This window comes from Octopus bimaculoides, chromosome 2, assembly GCF_046866305.1.
Source record: "Octopus bimaculoides isolate indiv1 chromosome 2, ASM4686630v1, whole genome shotgun sequence".
NCBI classification, from domain to species: Eukaryota; Metazoa; Mollusca; class Cephalopoda; order Octopoda; family Octopodidae; genus Octopus; species Octopus bimaculoides.
In genome coordinates, this window is record NC_142929.1 from 189,150,853 (window position 1) to 189,171,274 (window position 20,422).

Genomic DNA, 20,422 nt, shown 5'->3' on the forward strand with positions numbered 1-20,422 from the left:
TGAAAGTTAATACTTAAATTAATGATGGCTGTCGTATTTAATTAAGCAGTCAAAGTTATCTCCCTTGCTTAACATTTTAAAGAATGCTTCATCGCCACCGTGGTCGTCGTCATCATCATCATCAGCTACAACAACAAGTCTAGCTTGCTCGGATTCGCATCTCTGACGTAGTTTCTTTGATTTATAATAAAATAGTCTACGTAGAAACTACAAAATGCTAGATGTGAATTTGAACTCGTGATTCATGTGTTGGCAGATCACTGTAGGTTCTCACATAAAATAGTGCGTTTGATTAACAAATACACGACAAAAATTTCCCTATAAAGATTTTTTTCAAATCTTTAGACACGTAAAAGAGGTAACTACAATAAAACAGCCGAACATTTTGGAAAGACCTGACAATGGCGTTTGCTGGGAGCAGACGATATTCTTCTAAAGGTACCCAAGGATCAGGTGGTCGTGTTTGCTAGTAACAGAGTGAATTCTGCTAAAGGTTATAATTCAGTTCACTTTAAAATAGAAACCTTGTATCTATGAGGATGAAATATAAAAAAAAGGTCCTTTTTTTTTTCAGTCAGAAAGAAAAGTCAAAACCCTGCATTGTAGTTGATTAAACATAAACATAGAAATATTATCCTCACGTTGATCAAACCAAATAATACCAGAGTCTTTCTTTATATATTACTAGCAGAAATACCCATCGTTGATCAGGTAATTACATTTACTGTTTCTCGGGAGCCACATTCAAAGTATTATCATATATATAATTTACTCCGCCTGTTCCTACGTTAAGTTGACCATGTAAAAAGCATGGTTGTTTAACTTGCAAACCAGCAACTTCTATTATTTGGCCCTGAGTTTTATTAATGCTCATGGCAAAAGAAAGTGGGATAGGAAACTGTGACCGCTTAAATTGGAATGGGACATTAAATGGTATAACTGGTATGTGAGGAATAAAGATGGTGTCACCTTTACCACAACCAGTGAGAATATTTGCCTCAATACAGTTCCTCATAAGTTTGTGCACAATTAGTGTTGTACCATTGCATAATTTTTGTTGAGACAAATTAGGCAATAATATAATAGTTTCCCCTGAACCAGGTACTTTCATTTTGCTAGAGAAAGAAAGAGACAGAATTTCGATTTTATATATATAGAAAAAACATAATAGCTTCCCCTGAACCATTTACTTTCATTTTGCTAGACAAATAGATAGAATCCTTTTTTTTTTATATATATATAGATGTATCGATCATGAACAAGTTATCGAACAGTTAAAAGGTAGCTATAGACTTTTATTCTTTTCTGCATGAAACTAAAGGCAGGGGGCCCCTGCTGTCAAGGTTCCTTTTCATTATACAACAAGTTTCTTTCAGTTTCCGTCTACCAAATCCACTCACAAGGCTTTAGTAGAAGACATTTACCCAAGGTAACATGTAGTGGGACTGAACCCGGAACCAAGTGGTTCATAAGCAAGCTACTTACCACACAGTCACTTGTTTATGGTACTTTAATAAATTGTGAATAACTATCCCTATACAAAATTGTGTCTTTATTACCAGCCACCATAAATTGTGACTTTTTTCCTGTGACTTTTTTCCTAACCAAAATTGTGACTTTTTTTCTGTGACTTTATTATCAACCACGACTATGGCTGCCATTTGTATTTTGTGTCTTTCTGTTTTTTTCTCCGAATCCAGCAATTTTTAGAGTACTATTTCTCATGGGGTGAGCGGCATTACTATGAGGAGTGAAAAGGAGGGTGGACAAACTGCCATGTTTAATAAAATTGGATGGTTTTAAACATATTAAACTTAACCAACACTGTGACAAAGAAAGTAGAATTAAATGAAGGCAAAGTCTGTTGTGTTTTCTCATTAATACAAAGATGGTGGTATGTAAGGGAAAAGCACAAAAACTTCATTAATATTTAATGAGGTGTGAAGGAGGGGTGAACATTTCATTAATATTTAATGAGGGGGCGGGCTAACTGGAACTGATGTCTGTCACTTTGAGAACTGCAGGTCTACATTCATCTTTTATTCATCTGACATTAATAAAATATGTTCCAGAACTGATCCCATTGACTGTACAACCCTCCCACCCCCGTTTTCTTTCTCCTCCGCCTTCCCCTATTCCCTCAACTTTCTCCTTCCACATACGCCTCCTCCTCCTCCTTGTACTACCCTCCTCATACTTCATCCTCTCATATCCTTCCTCATCATGCTCCTTCATTTCCTCCTCCTCATACATCTCACCCCCCCTTATCATCATCATCATCATCATCACCAACACCACCACCACAAAACACATCAGCATTAATTAGATTCACCACCAACACTTCACATACCAAAATTAATTAGATTCAGGAAGGTCGGTGAGCTGGCAGTATTGTTAGCACACTGGACAAAATGCTGAGCAGTATTTTGCCTGTTGCTATGTTCTGGGTTCAAATTCCACCAAGGTCAACTATGCCTTTCATCCTTTCAGGGCCAATAATTTAAATATTGGGGGATAAGCTTCATATATAGATTGTGAGAGATTGTTTAGTATTAAATGGTTGATTAAAGATGAATTAATGTTTTTTCTTTATAGATATTTTTGTAATCGACTTTCAGGTCTTGTGACTCGAGTAGAAAGGATTAATTAGATTCTGGAAGGTGGATTAGCTGGCAGAATTGTTAGCACGCAGGACGAAATGCTGCAGTATTTCGCCTGTTGCTATATTCTGGGTTCAAATTCCGCCAAGGTCAACTTTGTGTGTCATCCTTTCAGGGTTGATAAATTAAATACCAGTTGAACACTGACGTCGATGTAATCGACTCATCCCAACCTCTCCCAAAATTTCAGGTCCTGTGCTTTGAGTAGAAAGGATTAATTAGATTCAGGTGATGACAGTCCAACTTGGTTCTTATTTGGAAAGTTACGGTCGGTCCTCGTAGATGAGCCAGAAGACCACCTGTTGCTCACACGTTTTATGTTGCTATAGTTTCTATAAGTGCGGGAGTGGCTGTGTGCTAAGTAGCTCGCTTACCAACCACATGGCACTTTGGGCAAGTGTCTTCTACTATAACCTTGGGCTGACCAAAGCCTTGTGAGTGGATTTGGTAGACAGGAACTGAAAGAAGTCAGTCGTATATAGGTATTTTTTGGTTATCTCACCCCCATTAAAAAATTGGGTTATCTACCCTTGTTTTACGAGAAATATCGGAACTTTTGGTTATCTCCCTCAACTCAATTGTTTAACCCTCATCATCATCATTGTTTAACGTCAGTTTTCCATGCTGGCATGGATTGGATGCTTCGACTGGGGTCTGGGAAGCCAGGAGCTGCACCAGGCCTCAATCTGATCTGGCAGTGTTTCTAAGGATGGATGCCCTTTCTAATGCCAACAATAAAACAAAAAAAAAAGTGAAAAATTCATAAACATGAAAACTGAAAAAAATTAAACATCTTATTGAATCTGATAACGTTTTTATAACAAACCATTCCATTCCTATTGAAGAGGCAAAGAGTCAACAATGTGTTGAAGTATTGAATCAAAAGGATCTAACTCTTTTAATCCAATCTCTTGCTGCCACATAAACTCAACTTTTTAGTGGGGAGATAACCCAGTTTTTTAATGGGGGTGAGATAACCAAAATGTACCTGTATGTATATACATACATATATATATATATGTGTGTGTGTGTGTGTATAAATATATATATGTGTGTGTGTGTGTGTGTGTGTGTATATATATATATATATATATTCTTTTATTTGTTTCAGTCATTTGACTGCGGCCATGCTGGAGCACCACCTTTAGTCGAACAAATTGACCCCAGAACTTGTTCTTTGTAAGCTTAGTACTTATTCTATCAGTCTCTTTTGCCGAACTGCTTGGTTACGGGGACATAAACGCACCAACATCAGTTGTCAAGCGATAATGGAGGGGACAAACCCAAACACACACACACATACATATATATACATACGACGGGCTTCTTTCAGTTTCCGTCTACCAAATCCACTCGCAAGGCTTTGGTTGGCTTGAAGCTATAGTAGAAGACACTTGTCCAAGGTGCCACGCAGTGGTACTGAACCTGGAATCATGTGGTTGGGAAGCAAGCTACTTACCACACACCTACACCTATATATATCTATATATCTATATATATATATATATGTGTGTGTTTGTGAATGTGTGTGTGTGTGTGTGTTTGTGTGTCTGTGTCTGTCCCCCCACCATTGCTTGACAACCAATGCTGGCGTGTTTATGTTCCCTGTGACTTAGTGGTTCGGCAAAAGAGACCAATAAAATAAGTACTAGGCTTACAAAGAATAAGTTCTGGGGTTGATTTGTTCAACTAACTACGGTGCTCCGGCATGGCCACAGTCAAATGACTGAAACAAATAAAAGAGTCTACCTAGACGCCCTTCCTAGTACCAACACTTAATAAAAGAGGAATCTTTGTAAGTGCTTATACACAATAATATTTTTACATTGGCCATGGTGGCAAGCTGATAGAAACGTTAGCATGTTGGGCGAAATGCTTAGAGTTCAAATTCCGCCGAGGTCGACTTTGCTTTTCATCCTTTCGGGGTTGATAAATTAAGTACCAGTTGAATACTGGGTTCGATCTAAAGTCTTCTGTCTGCGTCGTTGGCCTTTCTCTCTGTTGATCACGGCAATTATAAAATATACTTTGCTGAAGAGGGTTAATAATAATAGAACACATCCACAGTTGTCTCCCATACTTCTTAGAATAATTTAAACAATACTATTCGTTTCTAATGTTTTTTTTCCTCATCGTTGATAATTTTTAATAAGCATTTACCTGTAATTTTAGTAATTTACAATGTTAAATTGGAATCACCTTGAAAAGAAAAAAGTTAAATAGTAATACATCCTTTTCTTCTTTATTTCTCTTTTATTGTTCAGTTCTTGTGTTTTATTCCAAGAGTGTACTTCTAGCCTTCATTGCTGTCTTTCTTCACTTGACTTAAAGATGACTTTCTGTTCCCTCTTAACCTTTCCTGACAAGCGGTAGTGCACATGAGCACTAATATACAACAAGCTCTGTTATTATTTCCATACAAAAGATTTCTACACATGAATTACAGGAAAAGCTGGAAGCCAGTGTGTCGAGGAAAATATATTGGCGGACAATAAAAATATTTATTTCTCCTCTAGGCACAAAGCCTGAAATTTTTTTTTTTGGTGGGGGAGCAGTCGATTAGATTGACTCAGTATGCAGCTGGTACTTAATTTATCGAGCCTGAAAGGATGAAAGGTAAAGTCGACCTTGGCAGAATTCGAACTCAGAATGTAAAGACAGACGAAATACTGATAAGCACTGTGCCCGTAGGGCAAGACATCCACCCATCCCCTCTCCAAACCACCCTTTTAAAAAAAATTTTTGTTTTTCGACACAATTTTTTAATTTTTTTTATTTTTTCGGCTACGAGGAATACAAATCTGCAAAAAAATTGACAAAAATCGACATTTCTAAATTAAATCCCCACCCACCCCCTATATCCTTCATTTTAAATTTTTTTCAGAATTTTTTTTTCAAAATAATCAGAAAAATACAGAGATTATGATTCTGAAAAAAATGTCCAAAACTTTTTGTAAAATTTTTTTTTAAGAATATTTTTTTTTCTTCTAGATATGCGGAAAAATACAGATATTATGATTCGGACAAAAATTTCAAAACACTTCTGTACTTACGGTTAGGGCTAGGGTTAGGGTTAGGGTTTTAGGGTTAGTGTTGGAGAAAAAAGTCAAAATTGAAGAAGTTGTGGGGGAATGAGGGAGGGGTTCACAATGCCGATTTTTGGCAATTTTCCGGAACCTCCGTATCCGAGAACGGGGATTTTTGGCAAAAAAAAAAAAATAATAAAAATAAACAAATCTGGGAGAAGGGGGGCGGGGCGGAAGTCTTTCCGGCCCGAAACTTTTGGGGAGGGAGCCAGTCGATTAGATCGACTCCAATACACAGCTGGTACTTTATTTATCGACCCCGAAAGTATGAAAGGCAAAGTCGACTTCGGCGGAATTCGAACTCAGAACACGAAGACAGACGAAATACCGCTAAGCATTTCGTCCGGCGCGCTAAAGTTTCTTATTTCTTTACTACCCACAGAGGGGACAAACAAGGACAGACAAACGGATTAAGTCGATTACATCAACCCCAGTGCGTAACTGGTACTTATTTAATGGACCCCGAAAGGATGAAAGGCAAAGTCGACCTCGGCGGAATTTGAACTCAGAACGTAGCGGCAGACGAAATACCGCTAAGCATCTTGCCCGGCGTGCTAAAGTTTCTGCCAACTCGCCGCTTTTAACAATAAAAATATTAACTGAGAAAGGGATTTGTTGATTAGGTCGACCCGGAAGAATGAAAAAGCAAAGTTGACATCAGTAGAATTTGATCTCAAAACAGTAACAACACTAATGCAATTAACTTCATGCATTTTGTCTGACGATTTTACCAACCTAACTCAATAAAATAACATCGTTATTAATTGCATTTTACCTTTTAATTTATTCTATGAAGGAAGGCGATGAAATCAGTCGTAATTCCTCTTCAGCCAATTCGGGAACCTCTCTATACGGTCACTCGACCGACTAGAAATAACAGCCAAATTGCTTTCAGATAACATCAAAGTGTCTTAAAATAGAAATGAATGTTATATTTGATGATGTAGCCTAAGATACACTGTGTCTGAATAGGAAAACGTGATGGTCATGGTTGGAATACAACTGGACATCGGTCTGCAGCGTAGACTCTACACGATCTTAACCGTAGCGCCTGATTTGGTTTCGATTCTGAGTTGATTCTAGTTTGCACCATGAAAGATTTTGAGTATGGCATGAACGTCATGACAACAATCCCTCCTCCCGAAATATGTCTAGTCGAAAACTAAATAAATATATGGTTTAATGAAAGAAGCTGAACATCTGGTACAAATTTCTAATAGGTTTTAAAATTTATATACAAAGAAAAATTTTCAAATACCACAACAAAAATCAAATATAAGCAGAAATTAAAAGCAATTTTTTAAAAAGCTATATTTAATCAACATGTCTGTATATTAAGGTGCCATCAAATTGTCATCTGTTAGTGTTGAATGTAAGGGGCCTTAATTAGAGAGATGTGTGACGTGTTAAAGGATTTAAGCGACTCGGGACAAATTACAAATGGTGTCATTCCACTGTAAACCCTGTTCGATCTTCACCACTAAATAACACTGATACAGCAATTATGATTCATAGTTTATTTGTTATAAATAATTCTGGGTGAGTATCTAACATTGTCTCCCGTTATTCACTCCATACATCTCAGTCCATATATAAGCAATATAATATATTTTTAGAAGCTCCCAAAGCTGAGCAAACACGTCGTCATTTCATTCATGTCGTCTGTCATAAACATTTACGATTGTCCTAACTCTACGATTTCTATCATAAACATACGATTGTCGTAGCTTCGTGTGGTCTATTATAAACATGCTTGTCCTAACTTCACATATACCATCATAAACTTTCCACCATATCATTCTCAGAACTTCATGTTGTCTGTCATAAACGTCACTCGTAATTTCGCGTATTCTATTCATAAACGTTTGGTAGTTATTATTCCATGTCGTCTGTCATAAATAATTATGAATGTTGTTGCCTCACGAATTCTGTTATAAACATATTGCTGTCATAACTTTATGTACGCTTGATTGTCGCAGCTTAACAAATTCCACCATATAAACGCGTTCGCCAGACTCACTCACGAAACACACCCACTCTACCGTAAACTGCAGTCTTGTAAGCTGTCAGCTAAACCTACTAAAAGCGGCTGTCAAATCTCCCTCATATCTCGCACCGACATCTCAGAGAGGGAAAGATATATTGGTTAAGATAGTTCGAGATACGATACGTCTGAAAAGAAGACGGGATAACCACGATCAGACGGCCTTTAACCGCGAGTCTGCTTCTCGATCAGGTCTAAACTGGTGCTAAATAAACATCGTCTCTCTAATCATTAACATAATCTGTTCAGTGTTGTTATTGTCCTGTTGTCGAGCAATATTTAGTCCCCATCCCTTACCTGCCGAGTGCATATTTCTACCTTTTACCCTTCTCACACTCGAGGGATAAAAACATAAATGGCGAACCGACGAGAAAACCTATATGCGGTCACTCGACCTGCTTGAAATGACAACCAAAACTTCCCCAAACCACATTCTACCGTCCGAAGAAAAGAAAAAATACAACAAAAAGACTTTGATAATGTTGTCTTAGATATACCATGTCTGAAAAAAAAATTGTACGTTCTCGCCTGGAACGCTTTTGATCATAGTTCTGCTGGATTAGAGTTGACCTGGGTTAAATAACAACAACAACAACAGCAGTCAATGAGAGAGACTGAACGTAATAGTTTGATTTACTAGCAATAGCAGTCAAATCTCCCGAGGTGCAGGCATGGGTGTGTGGTTGGGAAGTTTGCTTTTCAATCAGATGATTTTGGATTCCGCCCCACTGTGTGACACCTTGGACACGTATCTTCTATAGGCGCAGGAGTGGTTGTGTGGTAAGTAGCTTGCTTACCAACCACATGGATCTGGGTTCAGTCTCACTGCATGGCACCTTGGGCAAGTGTCTTCTACTATAGTCTCAGGCCGATCAAACCCTTGAGGTGATTGGATTCGGTAGACGGAAAGAAGCCCGTCGTATATATATGTGTCAGTATGTATTATTGTGTTTGTGTTTGCCTCCCCAAAATCGTTTGACAACCGATGCTGGTTTGTTTACATCCCTGTAACTTAGCGGTTCGGCAAAATAAACAGATAGAATAAGTACTAGGCTTACAAAGAATAAGTCCTGGGGTCAATTTGTTCGACTAAAAGGTGGTGCTCCAGCATGGCCACAGTCAGATGACTAAAACAAATGAAAGAATATAGCTCTGGGATGACCAATGTCTTGTGAGTGAATTTCGTTGAATGAAACTGTGCAAACATGTATACATGCATGCATCAAATGGCTGATTTGTTCAACTAAGAACCTTAAGCACGTCAATGAGCTCACACCTTGGGTACCACCCACCCATTGTTTCAGCATACTTTCACCATCTCAGTATATTTTGCCTTCTTCCAACCCCTTCTATAACTTCACCAACCTACCTACCTGCCTTCATCTAATGATATTGGGAGCCTTGTGCCCTTGTAGAAATTAAAAATCAATATTTTGTTTTTTGGTTCTGTGAGGTACAACCTGCTCTCTCCTAAATCCCCCCAGCTGTGACTTTGTTCAAACCATTTCTATTATGAAACTTCAATAACTTTTTCTCTCAAATACTTCATTAATTATTCATACTGATCAACTGAAATAGATACTTAAATATGAATTTTTATTAGGAAATTGAATAAAGAATGCATTACTTTGAATATATAATTTTGAAGAAGCTAAAAAAAAAGAAAAGTTGATATTTGCTGAGCAGTGTTGTTAAGTCAGTCAGCCAGTGTTTTGTCCCTGTTAACTGGGGCTGGCTGGATCTACCTCAATGCCATAGCAACCGCCCTCACACCAGCCCATTCTCCATTGCTATCATGAGGCTGTTTTGGAGCTGGATTTTCTACGGGAAGCATGCCCTTGCTTACCCCCAACCTCAGTTTCTAGACATGAGCTACCACGATTTTAAAGAAATCTGGTGGAAAACTAGCTCAGGAAGGCAAGGATGCTACTCCCTGAGACCCCTTTCAGAGCCCCCTCCCTATCTATTCTGCCATTTATCATCTCCGCCTTCCTGAGCTATTCTTATTTCTTTTACCCCCCCCCCATTGACCCCATCTCAACCCTTATTCATCATTTGCTACATTCACCTCTATCCCCATCTGTAACCATCTGTCACTCACACCCCTTCAACTTATCTACCCACCTTTCCTGATTCTTTGTTCATTTTCTCTCTTATACTCACCTTCTGGTATCTTGAGAGTTCACCCTAACACCTCATTAGCACCATCATGGTCCTCTTTTTGCTGGCTACTTATGAAGTAGCCATGTGTCTGTCTCTATATCAAGATACCTGTGCTTGTCCACTGGCACGAGTGCCAATCAGGCGGCACTGTCATCGGCCATGTCACCGATTTTGATTTTGATTTCACTTGCCTCAACAGGTCTTCGCAAGTAAAGTTTATTGTCCAGTGAATGAGGGGTACTCATAAGTGGGCTGGTTACACCCACTGGCAGAGGTCACGGCTTACGGTCTCACTTGGCTTGTTGACTGTTTCTCATCACTGATGATGGTACCTTATATACCTCATTGATTACCTTTTACTTGTTTCAATCATTAGACTGTGGCCATGCTGGGGCACCACCTTGAAGAACTTTAGTCAAAAGTCACATGAATTGAGACTAGTACTTATCTCTTTTTTAAGTTTGATATTTATTCTGTTGGCTTCTTTGCCAAACTGCTAAGTCATGAGGATGTAAACACACTAACACCAGTTGTCAAGCAGTGGGGTGGGGACAAACACATACAGACACAGACAAACACAGATATACATATATATCCATCAAGCCAAGTGAAATCCTAGTCTTGACCAATGCTGTTGTCATGTAACTGGTACCCATGCTGGTGGCATGTGAAAAGCACTTTTTGAGTGCTGGGCCTCATGGAGGCAATGACAAATGACCAAGACCTTTGGCATTATGTTGTGCTTGAGAAGAAGACCCATCAAATCAAGTGAAATCGTATTTGTGGCAGATACTGGTGTCATACAAATGGCACGTCAAAGCATCCATTACACTCTTGGAGTGGTTGGTGTTAGGAAGGGTATCCAGCCATAGAAAACCATGCTACATGAGACTGGAGGCTGGTGCAGCCTTTCAGCTTGCCAGTCCTGATCAAAACCATGCCAGCATGGACAATGGACGTTAAATGATGATGATGATGATGATGGGCTTCTTTCGGTTTCTGTCTGGCAAATGCGCTTGCAAGTCTTTGGTTGACCCGAGGTATTGTAGAAGACATTTGCCCAAGGTACCATACGGTGGAACGGAACCCAGAACCATGTGGTTAGGAAGGAAACTTCTTACTACACAGCCACACCAGAGTTATAAGATGTGAAAGTATAGTTTACAGAGATTTCTACAAAAAAGCAGTTAAGACTAAAATTTAGAACTTTAAAAGAGGTTTTGCTGTTGAGATTAATTAAGTGTAATTGAGTGAATCAGCTAATTAGAAGTTTGGAGGCTATAGAATATCAACCATTCCAGATAAGGTGGTTCTTGTGTCTGTTTTGAGTTTGCTTTATGTCATCTACTGCCATATGCCATAATCTAGATCAAGATAAAGCATCTAATTCACATAAGTTAGGAGTTGTGTGACTAAGGCCAGCCAGGCAGAAGCCTGCACCAGACTTCTGTGACTGTTTTGGCAGGATTTTTACAGCTGGATGCCTTTCCTAACCACTCAGCAGGGTGGACTTAGGGCTTTTTACGTGGCACAAGCACAGGCGAGGTCAGTTTTGGCAAAGTTTTTACAACTGGTTGCCTTTCCAAACACCAACCACTTTACAGTGTGGACTATATATATATATATATATATATATATATATATATAGATGTAGGTATGCTCCTAGCTACACCATGACTCTTCCCTCAGCCCCATCTCCCACTCCATTGCTACTGCCGCCAAATGCAACCTTATGCACCACACCTGCAAATCACTGCACCTGTGTGCCTGCCACAATCAAGGCAGTTGTTGTTGTTGGCACCGCTGCTAGCCATGTTGCTTGCATATGTGCCCTCTATACAGCTTCTTTTCCCTTTCAATGCCTCCAACTTTGTAACGTTTATGACAGGTATGTGCATACATGGCCATTGTATGTATACTACGCTGCTTGTATCTGTTTTTTTTCTTCCTTTTCTCCCTTCAGTCGCCAGTCCCTAGTTGTCATGTTGTGTGGCATGATGGCGAGTGCCACTGTTTCACTCGTGCTCTCCACTGAGGCCCAGTCCATCCTTTGTCATGTGTACAGCCTCCGTGATCTGTCCAAGTGTTGTGTCACCTCCATGCACCAACAATACTCCGACTTCCATTCCACTGACTAAGCTTCCATGCTCTGCCTGGGCATGTTGGTAGAGCACTGAAGAGCTCCTCTCCTCTCCTCTCCTCCCTGAGCCCCTGCCAGTGCTCACCCATATGCTCTCCAATGCCGTATGCCACCTCTTCAATGCAAGTAGCCGTCATGTCCCTGCACCGTCCCTCAGCACATCGGAAGCCATACACCACATTCCCAACCTTACAGTTAACCTGTGGGCCCATCCCACATACAAGACAACTGCGCTCTGTGTATTGGGACCCATCGAAGGGACAAGTTCCATGGATCAGGGACCCTATAAGGGCACCACTCCCCTCTACAAGGCAAGGCCAATCTACAGATTGACCCTATCCAACGTTTTTCCAAAAAAAGGCATGCTAGCTTGCCACCAGGGGCAGCACTAATGAATATGACACTCTGGTACTTCCTACGGTCACACCATGAGTTGGCCCCACCCATCCTTTTTCCAGCCCCTGCCTGTGCTGTTCCAGGATCCACTCCTGCATAGTGGGCAGATCCCCCTTTGCATCACTCTCTATGGCTGGATGCCCTTCCTGTCACCAACCCTCACCTGTTTCCAAGGAAGGTCATATTTCCTCATGGCCAGACATGTTTTATGTGGAAGATGGTGATGCTCATTCACAACAATCACATGATGTCGAGACAAGGATACACACACACACACACATGCACACACACACACACACACACACACACACACATCTTTTCTTAACATTAATTATCCAGCAGTGGTGTGGAACAAACACATGGACAAAGATACACACACACACATATATATGGTGGGCTTCTTTCAGTTTCCGTCTACCAAATTAACTCACAAGGCTTTAGTTGACCTGAAGCTATAATAGAAGACACTTGCACAAGTCACCACACTGTGGCACTGAACCCAGAACCAAGTGGTTAGGAAGCAAACTTTTTACCTCACAGCCACAACAGAGATGCTTCTCCATGATGTTAACTTACATACTAACAGTAAACTCATATTTTTTTCATTTTTTGATTACAGAGATGTGTTTATGGAAAAACACTGGAAGAGTGTAATCCACAAATCGATATGTGACTACTTCTTTGAGGTTCAAGGAAGGGTAAGGATTAAGTTTTTATTTCACCAATGTTGTAGATTAAAAGATTATTTGTGAATTTGCTTTCTCTTTTGAGACAAGTCAACTTTGTCAGTCAGTTTCAGACAGCAATGATAATAAATCTGACTAAACACCATGTTTTTCTTTTACATCATAAATTCTAAAGCCATATAACTGCATGTTATATATGTGTGAGTGAAGACACATGGCTTAATAGTTAGCGTTTTTAACTCACAATCATAAGGTTGTGAGTTCGATTTCTGGTGGGGTGTTGTGTCCTTGTGCAAGACCTTTTATTTCATAATACAGTTCTATATTCAAGAGATGAGGAATTATTTACACTATTTACATTTGATGGATATTTGTCCTCATCTTGTTTGTTGTTAACACAACGTTTTGGCTGATATACCCTCCAGCCTTCATCAGGTGTCTTGGGGATATTTCGAACCTGGGTTCTCATTCCTAAGGTATTTTTAAGTGTTGTTGTTGTTGTTATTATTATTATTATTATTATTATTATTATTATTATTATTATTATCCATGGGCATATGGTGTAGTGGTATATGCCCACGGGCATATGGCTTAGTGGTTAAGAGTGCAGGCTACTAACCCCAAGATTCCGAGTTCGATTCCAGGCAGTGACCTGAATAATAATAATAATAATAATAATAATAATATCGAATAATACCTTAGGAATGAGAACTCAGCTTCAAAATTTCCCCAAGACACCTGGCAAAGGATGGAGAATATATCAGCTGAAACGAGTTAACAAGAAACAAGATGAGGACAAATATCCATCAAATGTAAATAATGTACTTTTATATCATGTCGCTCCAATCCACTCAGCTGTCACAAATGAGTTAAACGATGATGATGATGAAGGGTAAGTGCCTCTTAATCTTGTACTTTCTCCTGGTATTCGTGGCAGGTTTGTACTCTGTTAAAGACTCTTTCTTTTGGTACTCTGTTAGAGTCTCCCAGCTATGAAAATTCATAAATTCCAGATTTTCCCCACTATCAGTGGATTGACTTCAACTTTCATATAATTAATTAAGGGTTATTTCAGTAACTTGCAAGGCAAGACAAAACCCCCTTGACTGGCGGCGGGGGTAGTATTGAGGGAGTTGGCTTTGTACCAGTTGACGAGAGGTTCAAAGAATAATAGAGGGATAGATGTAGGTGTCTTGCTGTAGAGGAGATACAAAGGTAGACCAGTTGGAATAAAAGAGAGAGAGAGAGAGAGAGAAGATGGTGGTGAAGAATACTCCGTGCTTCCTTTCCTCAATCACTTTTGATCATTGATTTTATTTAAATTTTAGTCACCTTTTTTATTGACTTCAGTTCAGAACAATTGACATTTCCTTTTCGTTTTCTGCTCAGCCCTTCATCAACATTATCGTTAACCCCATTGCTACATCAGTTCCCTTACAAAATTGCATTTCTGTCTTTCAGGCAGTTTCCTTGGATGATGTCCCACCTGTCATTGCTACACCCCATCATTATCTTATCAACATCTATCGCAATCAACTATATTTCGTTGCAGTTGTAACAACCGAAGGTAAGCAATCTTCCTCCTGCTCTATATTTAAGAGATGAGGAATTATGTACATTATTTACATTATTTACATTAGACGGATATTTGTCCTCATCTTGTTTGTTGTTAACACAACGTTTCGGCTGATATACCCTCCAGCCTTCATCAGGTGTCTTGGGGAAATTTCGAACTTGGGTTCTCATTCCTGAAGTATTTTTCGATGTTATTATTATTGTTCAGGTCACTGCTTGGAATCAAACTTGGAATCTTTGGGTTAGTAGCCCACACTCTTAACCACTTTGCCATATGCTTGTGGGCATATACCTTAGGAATGAGAACCTAGGTTCAAAATTTCCCCAAAGCACCTGATGAAGGCTGGAGGGTATATCAGCCGAAACGTCAAATGTAAATAATGTAAATAATGTAAATAATGTAAATCTTACTCCTGTTTTATATTTTCTCTTCATTTCACTGCAGACTTTTTATTTATCTATTCAACTATTCTGATGCTTAACCTGTCAGCATTTAAACCAGCCATACTTTGTCCAAATATTCTTCTTGTTCTATGTTCAAACTGGCAAGATTCAGCTTCTCACACCTACCCTACAATGTCATTCTAAAAATAAACAATCACATCATTGAAATCTTAAAGGTACAAACTAATGCATGATTAGTTCAAAACAATGTGAATATATAAGCCTAACATTTGACAGTGTAATCTGATTGCTTAATGGTTAAATATCTGAGAGGATTTCCCTAAATACAGTGGCTACAAAGGGTTCGAAATGATACAATTGAGACAACAACAAAATCAATAGGATCGATGATGAAATAAGATGTAGACTCTGGAACTGGATTGGACATGTCCTGAGACAGGAACAAGAAAGTGATTGTATGGTGGTACTAAAGTGGCAGCCTGAGGGGAAAAGAGCAGCAAGGCACCCTAAAACCACATGGCGAAGGACCATTGACAAGGAAAGATGAGAAGTGTGAAGAAACTGGAATGAGACCAGAGCTGATGTGGAGAGATCGTATTATTGCCTTATGTGCCTCATGGCATGGAGGAAATAGTTCTGTTGAAGGTTCTAGAAAATTAATCAAATGTTATAAAAAGCTGTGATTTTGAACTCTTAAACAGAACAACCTCAGGGGTTACACAGAACTCGCATTCGTATTATTGGTTATTTTCACCACCACCTGACATAATATTGTGTTTTCTACAATGATGAATTAATATTCCAAACCCACTAAAATTCCTTGACTATTTGCCATTTTAAAATCCTATGATTCTTTACCTTTCTTATTTGTTTCTTTGCAGTGTCTCCACTTTTTGTAATTGAATTTCTGCACAGAGTCTTTGATACATTTGAAGATTATTTTGCCGAGTGTACAGAATCAACAATCAAAGAACATTATGTTATAGTATATGAGGTATGGTACACGTATATAGTCAATGTCATGCTATAGTATATGAGGTAACTATAAATCATAATATAGTGTATATCTAGCAGCTGACTTGGTAGACACCCACAAGATTATCCTTCATCTTTCAACAACAACCATGGGCATCTTTTTGAATTCCATAAATTTAACACTCTTGGACATGCTAACAAAATCAAAAAACAACATAGCTCCCATCAATTTTGGAAACATTTTTTCAGTCAGAATTACTGAAGCATGAAATAAACTCTCTGCATCGGTTGTTAGTGATCAGTACACCGTGTCTTTTAAAATTTCCATGTTTCTAGAAATTCATGTAGAAACTTTGCCAGATCAGATTGGAGCCTGGTGCAGCCTTCTGGCTCACCAGTCCTCAGTCAAACCGTCCAACCCATGCCAGCATGGAAAGCGGACATTAAACAATGATGATGAAGATTATTATTATTATTATTATTATTGAGTGAGAGAGCAGTGCATGCCATCAAAGTGAGTCTGAGGTGAAATATACATAGCGCAGTATACCCATCCTGACTACTCATCTGATAAGGGTACACTGGGCACATGCATCACAACTATGTGCGCGACATGGGGATCTTATATCAAGATAAACAGCGCATGGCCTTGCAGGTGGGGCCTAGTTTTAATTTTCTTCAGGTTGAATAGCCCATCCCACTCAAAAGATCCCTGAATAAGGTTTGTTTATGGATGTTGAACGAAACACCCATGTTTCCAAAGGTAGATTATCCAAACCCCAAAGAATTCCTCTCAACACATAACTATGATGTCCCCCCCCCACTACTTCTGGTTGTGATCAGAGATGATCTTCTTCTTCTTCTTCTTCTTCTTTATTCGTTGTTGTTGTTATTATTATTAATTATTATTATTATTATTATTATTATTATTATTATCATTATTATGGTTCAGTTTTATAATTTAATGCAGTTGAATAATAATAATAATAATAATTATTATTATTATTATTATTGTTTTAGCTTCTTGATGAAATGCTGGACAATGGCTTTCCATTGGCAGTAGAATCCAATGTTCTCAAGGAGCTGATTAAACCCCCCAACTTCCTGAGGACGATCACCGACACTGTCACTGGTAAATCTACTGGGTATGTATTGGCATTCTTCTCAACAAAATCTAATGGCTCTTGCAGATACACACACATGCACATACGTGGACACACACACACACACACACACATTATATATATGTATATGCATATGTCTGCCTTCCATGCTGGGTGGTTTGACAGGATCTGATCAGCGAGAGAACTACATTGTACTCCAGTGTCTGTTTTGGTAGAGTTTTCCATGTTGTTTGAGGTACCCCTTGATGCAGTCCTCTGATCTGTCACGTCTTGACGGACTATCTGACCCATGCCAGCACAGAATATGGACATTAAATGATGATGATGATGGTTGATTATTTCTAATGACATAAGAGTCTGACCGGTCACTATCAATTTGCTCCTGTCACAATTGAGATTTCAGGTTCTCGACTGTGACAAGAGTTCTTGGACCCTGTGCTACTGATTTCCTCTGCAAAATTGGGATAACTGCGGCCCATCTGAGAAATGTGCCCCGCAAATGGGGTGCCTGTTTCAACAAGTGTTACTGGCTATTCTCTGCAGTAATGCCTTTGCCATCATGTCCACAAAGCATGGCTAAACACGCCATTTGTTTTGGGATGTACAACCTGTTACTACTTCCCTCCCCCCATCTTTTGCTGCTTAATTCCCCACTCCTACCAATTTTTCTTTTTCTTCATTTCCTTGGTGAGGTACTTATGATTTTTTTTTTTTTTTCTTGACAATTTGATCTTTTATATTTTTAACCCTTTTGATACCAACCTGGCTGAAACCAGCTCTGGCTCTGTAATATAAATGTCTTTTCATAAGTTTTAAATTAAAATCTTCCTCCAAACCTTAGTCACAATTTATGTTCCTAACACTAGCTGAATGATAACTAAGTTATTTTACTAAATTCTTTATTATATTTAAAATGAATTGGAAGAAACACAAAGTATCTCAACAGAAATACAGTGAAGAAAGGGTTAAATGTTTTTCTTTTCTTTTCTTTCTGTGAAATTATGTTGTTAATAAAAATAAAGTTTACATGGTTCCGGATTCAGTCCCACTGCGTGGTACCCTGGGCAAGTGTCTTCTACAATAACTGGACCAACCAAAGCCTTGTGAGTGGATTTGGTAGAAGGAAACTGAAAGAAGCATGTCATATATATATATATATATATATATATATATATATATATCTGCATTTCTACCAATGTATCTACTGCATTTCCTGCTCTCTCTGCCCTTCTCTATACATCGGGCAAACAGGACGCCGCTTGGCTGACCGGTTTGCAGAACACCTCTGAGACATCCAACTTGGCAATAACACCCTGGTCTCGTGCCATTTTCGCTTTACCAGTCACTCTTTGCAACTCCTGTCTGTGTTCAGATTGTCCTTGCACTGGGCTCCAGTCTTATCTGGCAGAGTTCCTACAGCTGGATGCCCTTCCTAACGCCAACACTCCAAAAGTGTAGTGGGTGCTTTTACGTGCCACCGGCACGAAGTTCAGTCAGGTGGTACTGGCTACGGCCACGCTCGAAATGGTGTATTTTACGTGCCACCTGCACAGGAGCCAGTCCAGCAGCACTGGCAATGATCTCGCTCATATATTAGTTTGTGTCTGTTTGTTCCCTCACCATTGCTTGATAACTGATGTTGATGTGTTTATGTCCCTGTAACCTAGTGGGTCAACAAAAGAGACCAATAGAATAAGTACCAGGTTTACAAAGAATAAGTCCAGGGGTCGATTTCCTTGAATAAAAGGCATTGCTCCAGCATGGCCACAGTCAAAATGACTGAACCAAGTAAAAGAATATAAAAATAAAAGAAATTCTAATTTGCTTCTTGTTTACATTTACCAGAGTCAGTGGAATACTGCCAACAGGACAGCTTTCTAACATTCCCTGGAGAAGGACAGGTGTCAAATATACCAATAACGAGGCGTATTTTGATGTCATTGAGGAAATTGATGCCATCCTTGACAAATCGGGTGCAACAGTCTTTGCAGAAATCCAAGGATATGTGAGTAAAAAATAATTCGTCATCATCATCATCATCATTATCGTCATTGTCGTTTAATGTCTGTTTTCCATACTGGCATGGGTTGGACAGTTTGATTGGGGACTGGCAAGCCAGGAGGTCTCACCAGGCTCCAATCTGATCTGGCAATGTTTCTACAGCTCGATGTCCTTCCTAACGCCAACCATTCCAAAGTGCTTTTCACATGCCACTGGCACAGGAGCCAGTCAAGTGGCACTGGCATTGGCCATTTTTGGATGGTCGTTTTTATGTGCTACCGGCACAGGAGCCAGTTGGGGCAGTGGGGCTGGTATCGACCACATACAGATGGTGTTTTTTATGTGCCACTGGCACAACAAGCAAGTCAGGCAGCTTTGGCAGCAACCCACACACGAATGAATGGTGCTTATCGCGTGCTGCCAGCACTGGTAATGGCCACAACTACAATTTCCATTTGATTGTGATTTGATTTGATTTTGATTTACTTGACTCAATAGGTCTCCTCAAGCACAGCGTGTCACCCAACGTTTCAAAGGTACATTTTAAATGGGCTGGTTATGCAACACTGGTGTAGGCTAAGGCTGTGATCTCACTTTCCTTGCCGGGTCTTCTCAATCACAGCATATCTCCAAAGGTCTCAATCTTTCGTCATTGTCTCTGTGAGGCCCAACATTTGAAGGTCATGCTTCACATTTGATGGATATTTGTCCTCATCTTGTTTGTTGTTAACACAACGTTTCAGCTGATATACTTTCCAGCCTTCATCAGGTGTCTTGGGGAAATTTCAAACCTGGGTTCTCATTCCTGAGGTGTTTTTCATCATCATCATCATCATTATTCAGGCCACTGCGTGGAATCGAACTCGGAATCTTGGGGTTAGCAGCCTATGCTCTTAACCACTACGCCATATGCCCATGGGTTAAGGACGTGAGCTACTAACCCCAAGATTCCAAATTCAATTCCAGGTAGTGACCTGAATAATAATAATAATAACATTGAAAAATACCTCAGGAATGAGAACCCAGGTTCGATATTTCCCCAAGACACCTGATGAAGGCTGGAAAGTATATCAGCTGAAACGTTGTGTTAACAACAAACAAGATGAGGACAAATATCCGTCAAATATAAATAATGTACATAATTCCTCATCTCTTAAATATAGAACT

General features: G+C 39.3%; 1 protein-coding gene across 17 annotated transcripts in view; it reads left to right on the forward strand.

Annotated features, from left to right (window-relative positions):
• Positions 1–7,167: 7,167 nt before the first annotated feature.
• The window catches only part of LOC106874822 (AP-3 complex subunit mu-1), a 66,160-nt gene continuing 52,905 nt past the window's right edge, over positions 7,168–20,422 (forward strand). For all 17 annotated transcript variants that reach the window (XR_016240849.1, XR_008263502.2, XR_016240851.1 and 14 more), the window contains exons 1-6: positions 7,168–7,285; positions 13,109–13,187; positions 14,637–14,742; positions 16,037–16,149; positions 17,151–17,275; positions 19,100–19,259. Coding sequence is in view for 12 of the 17 variants with exons in the window: in XM_014922693.3 (XP_014778179.1) it covers positions 7,251–7,285; positions 13,109–13,187; positions 14,637–14,742; positions 16,037–16,149; positions 17,151–17,275; positions 19,100–19,259 (618 nt within the window). In the remaining 5 variants the exon portion in view is untranslated. The remainder of the gene's footprint in view (positions 7,286–13,108; positions 13,188–14,636; positions 14,743–16,036; positions 16,150–17,150; positions 17,276–19,099; positions 19,260–20,422) is intronic.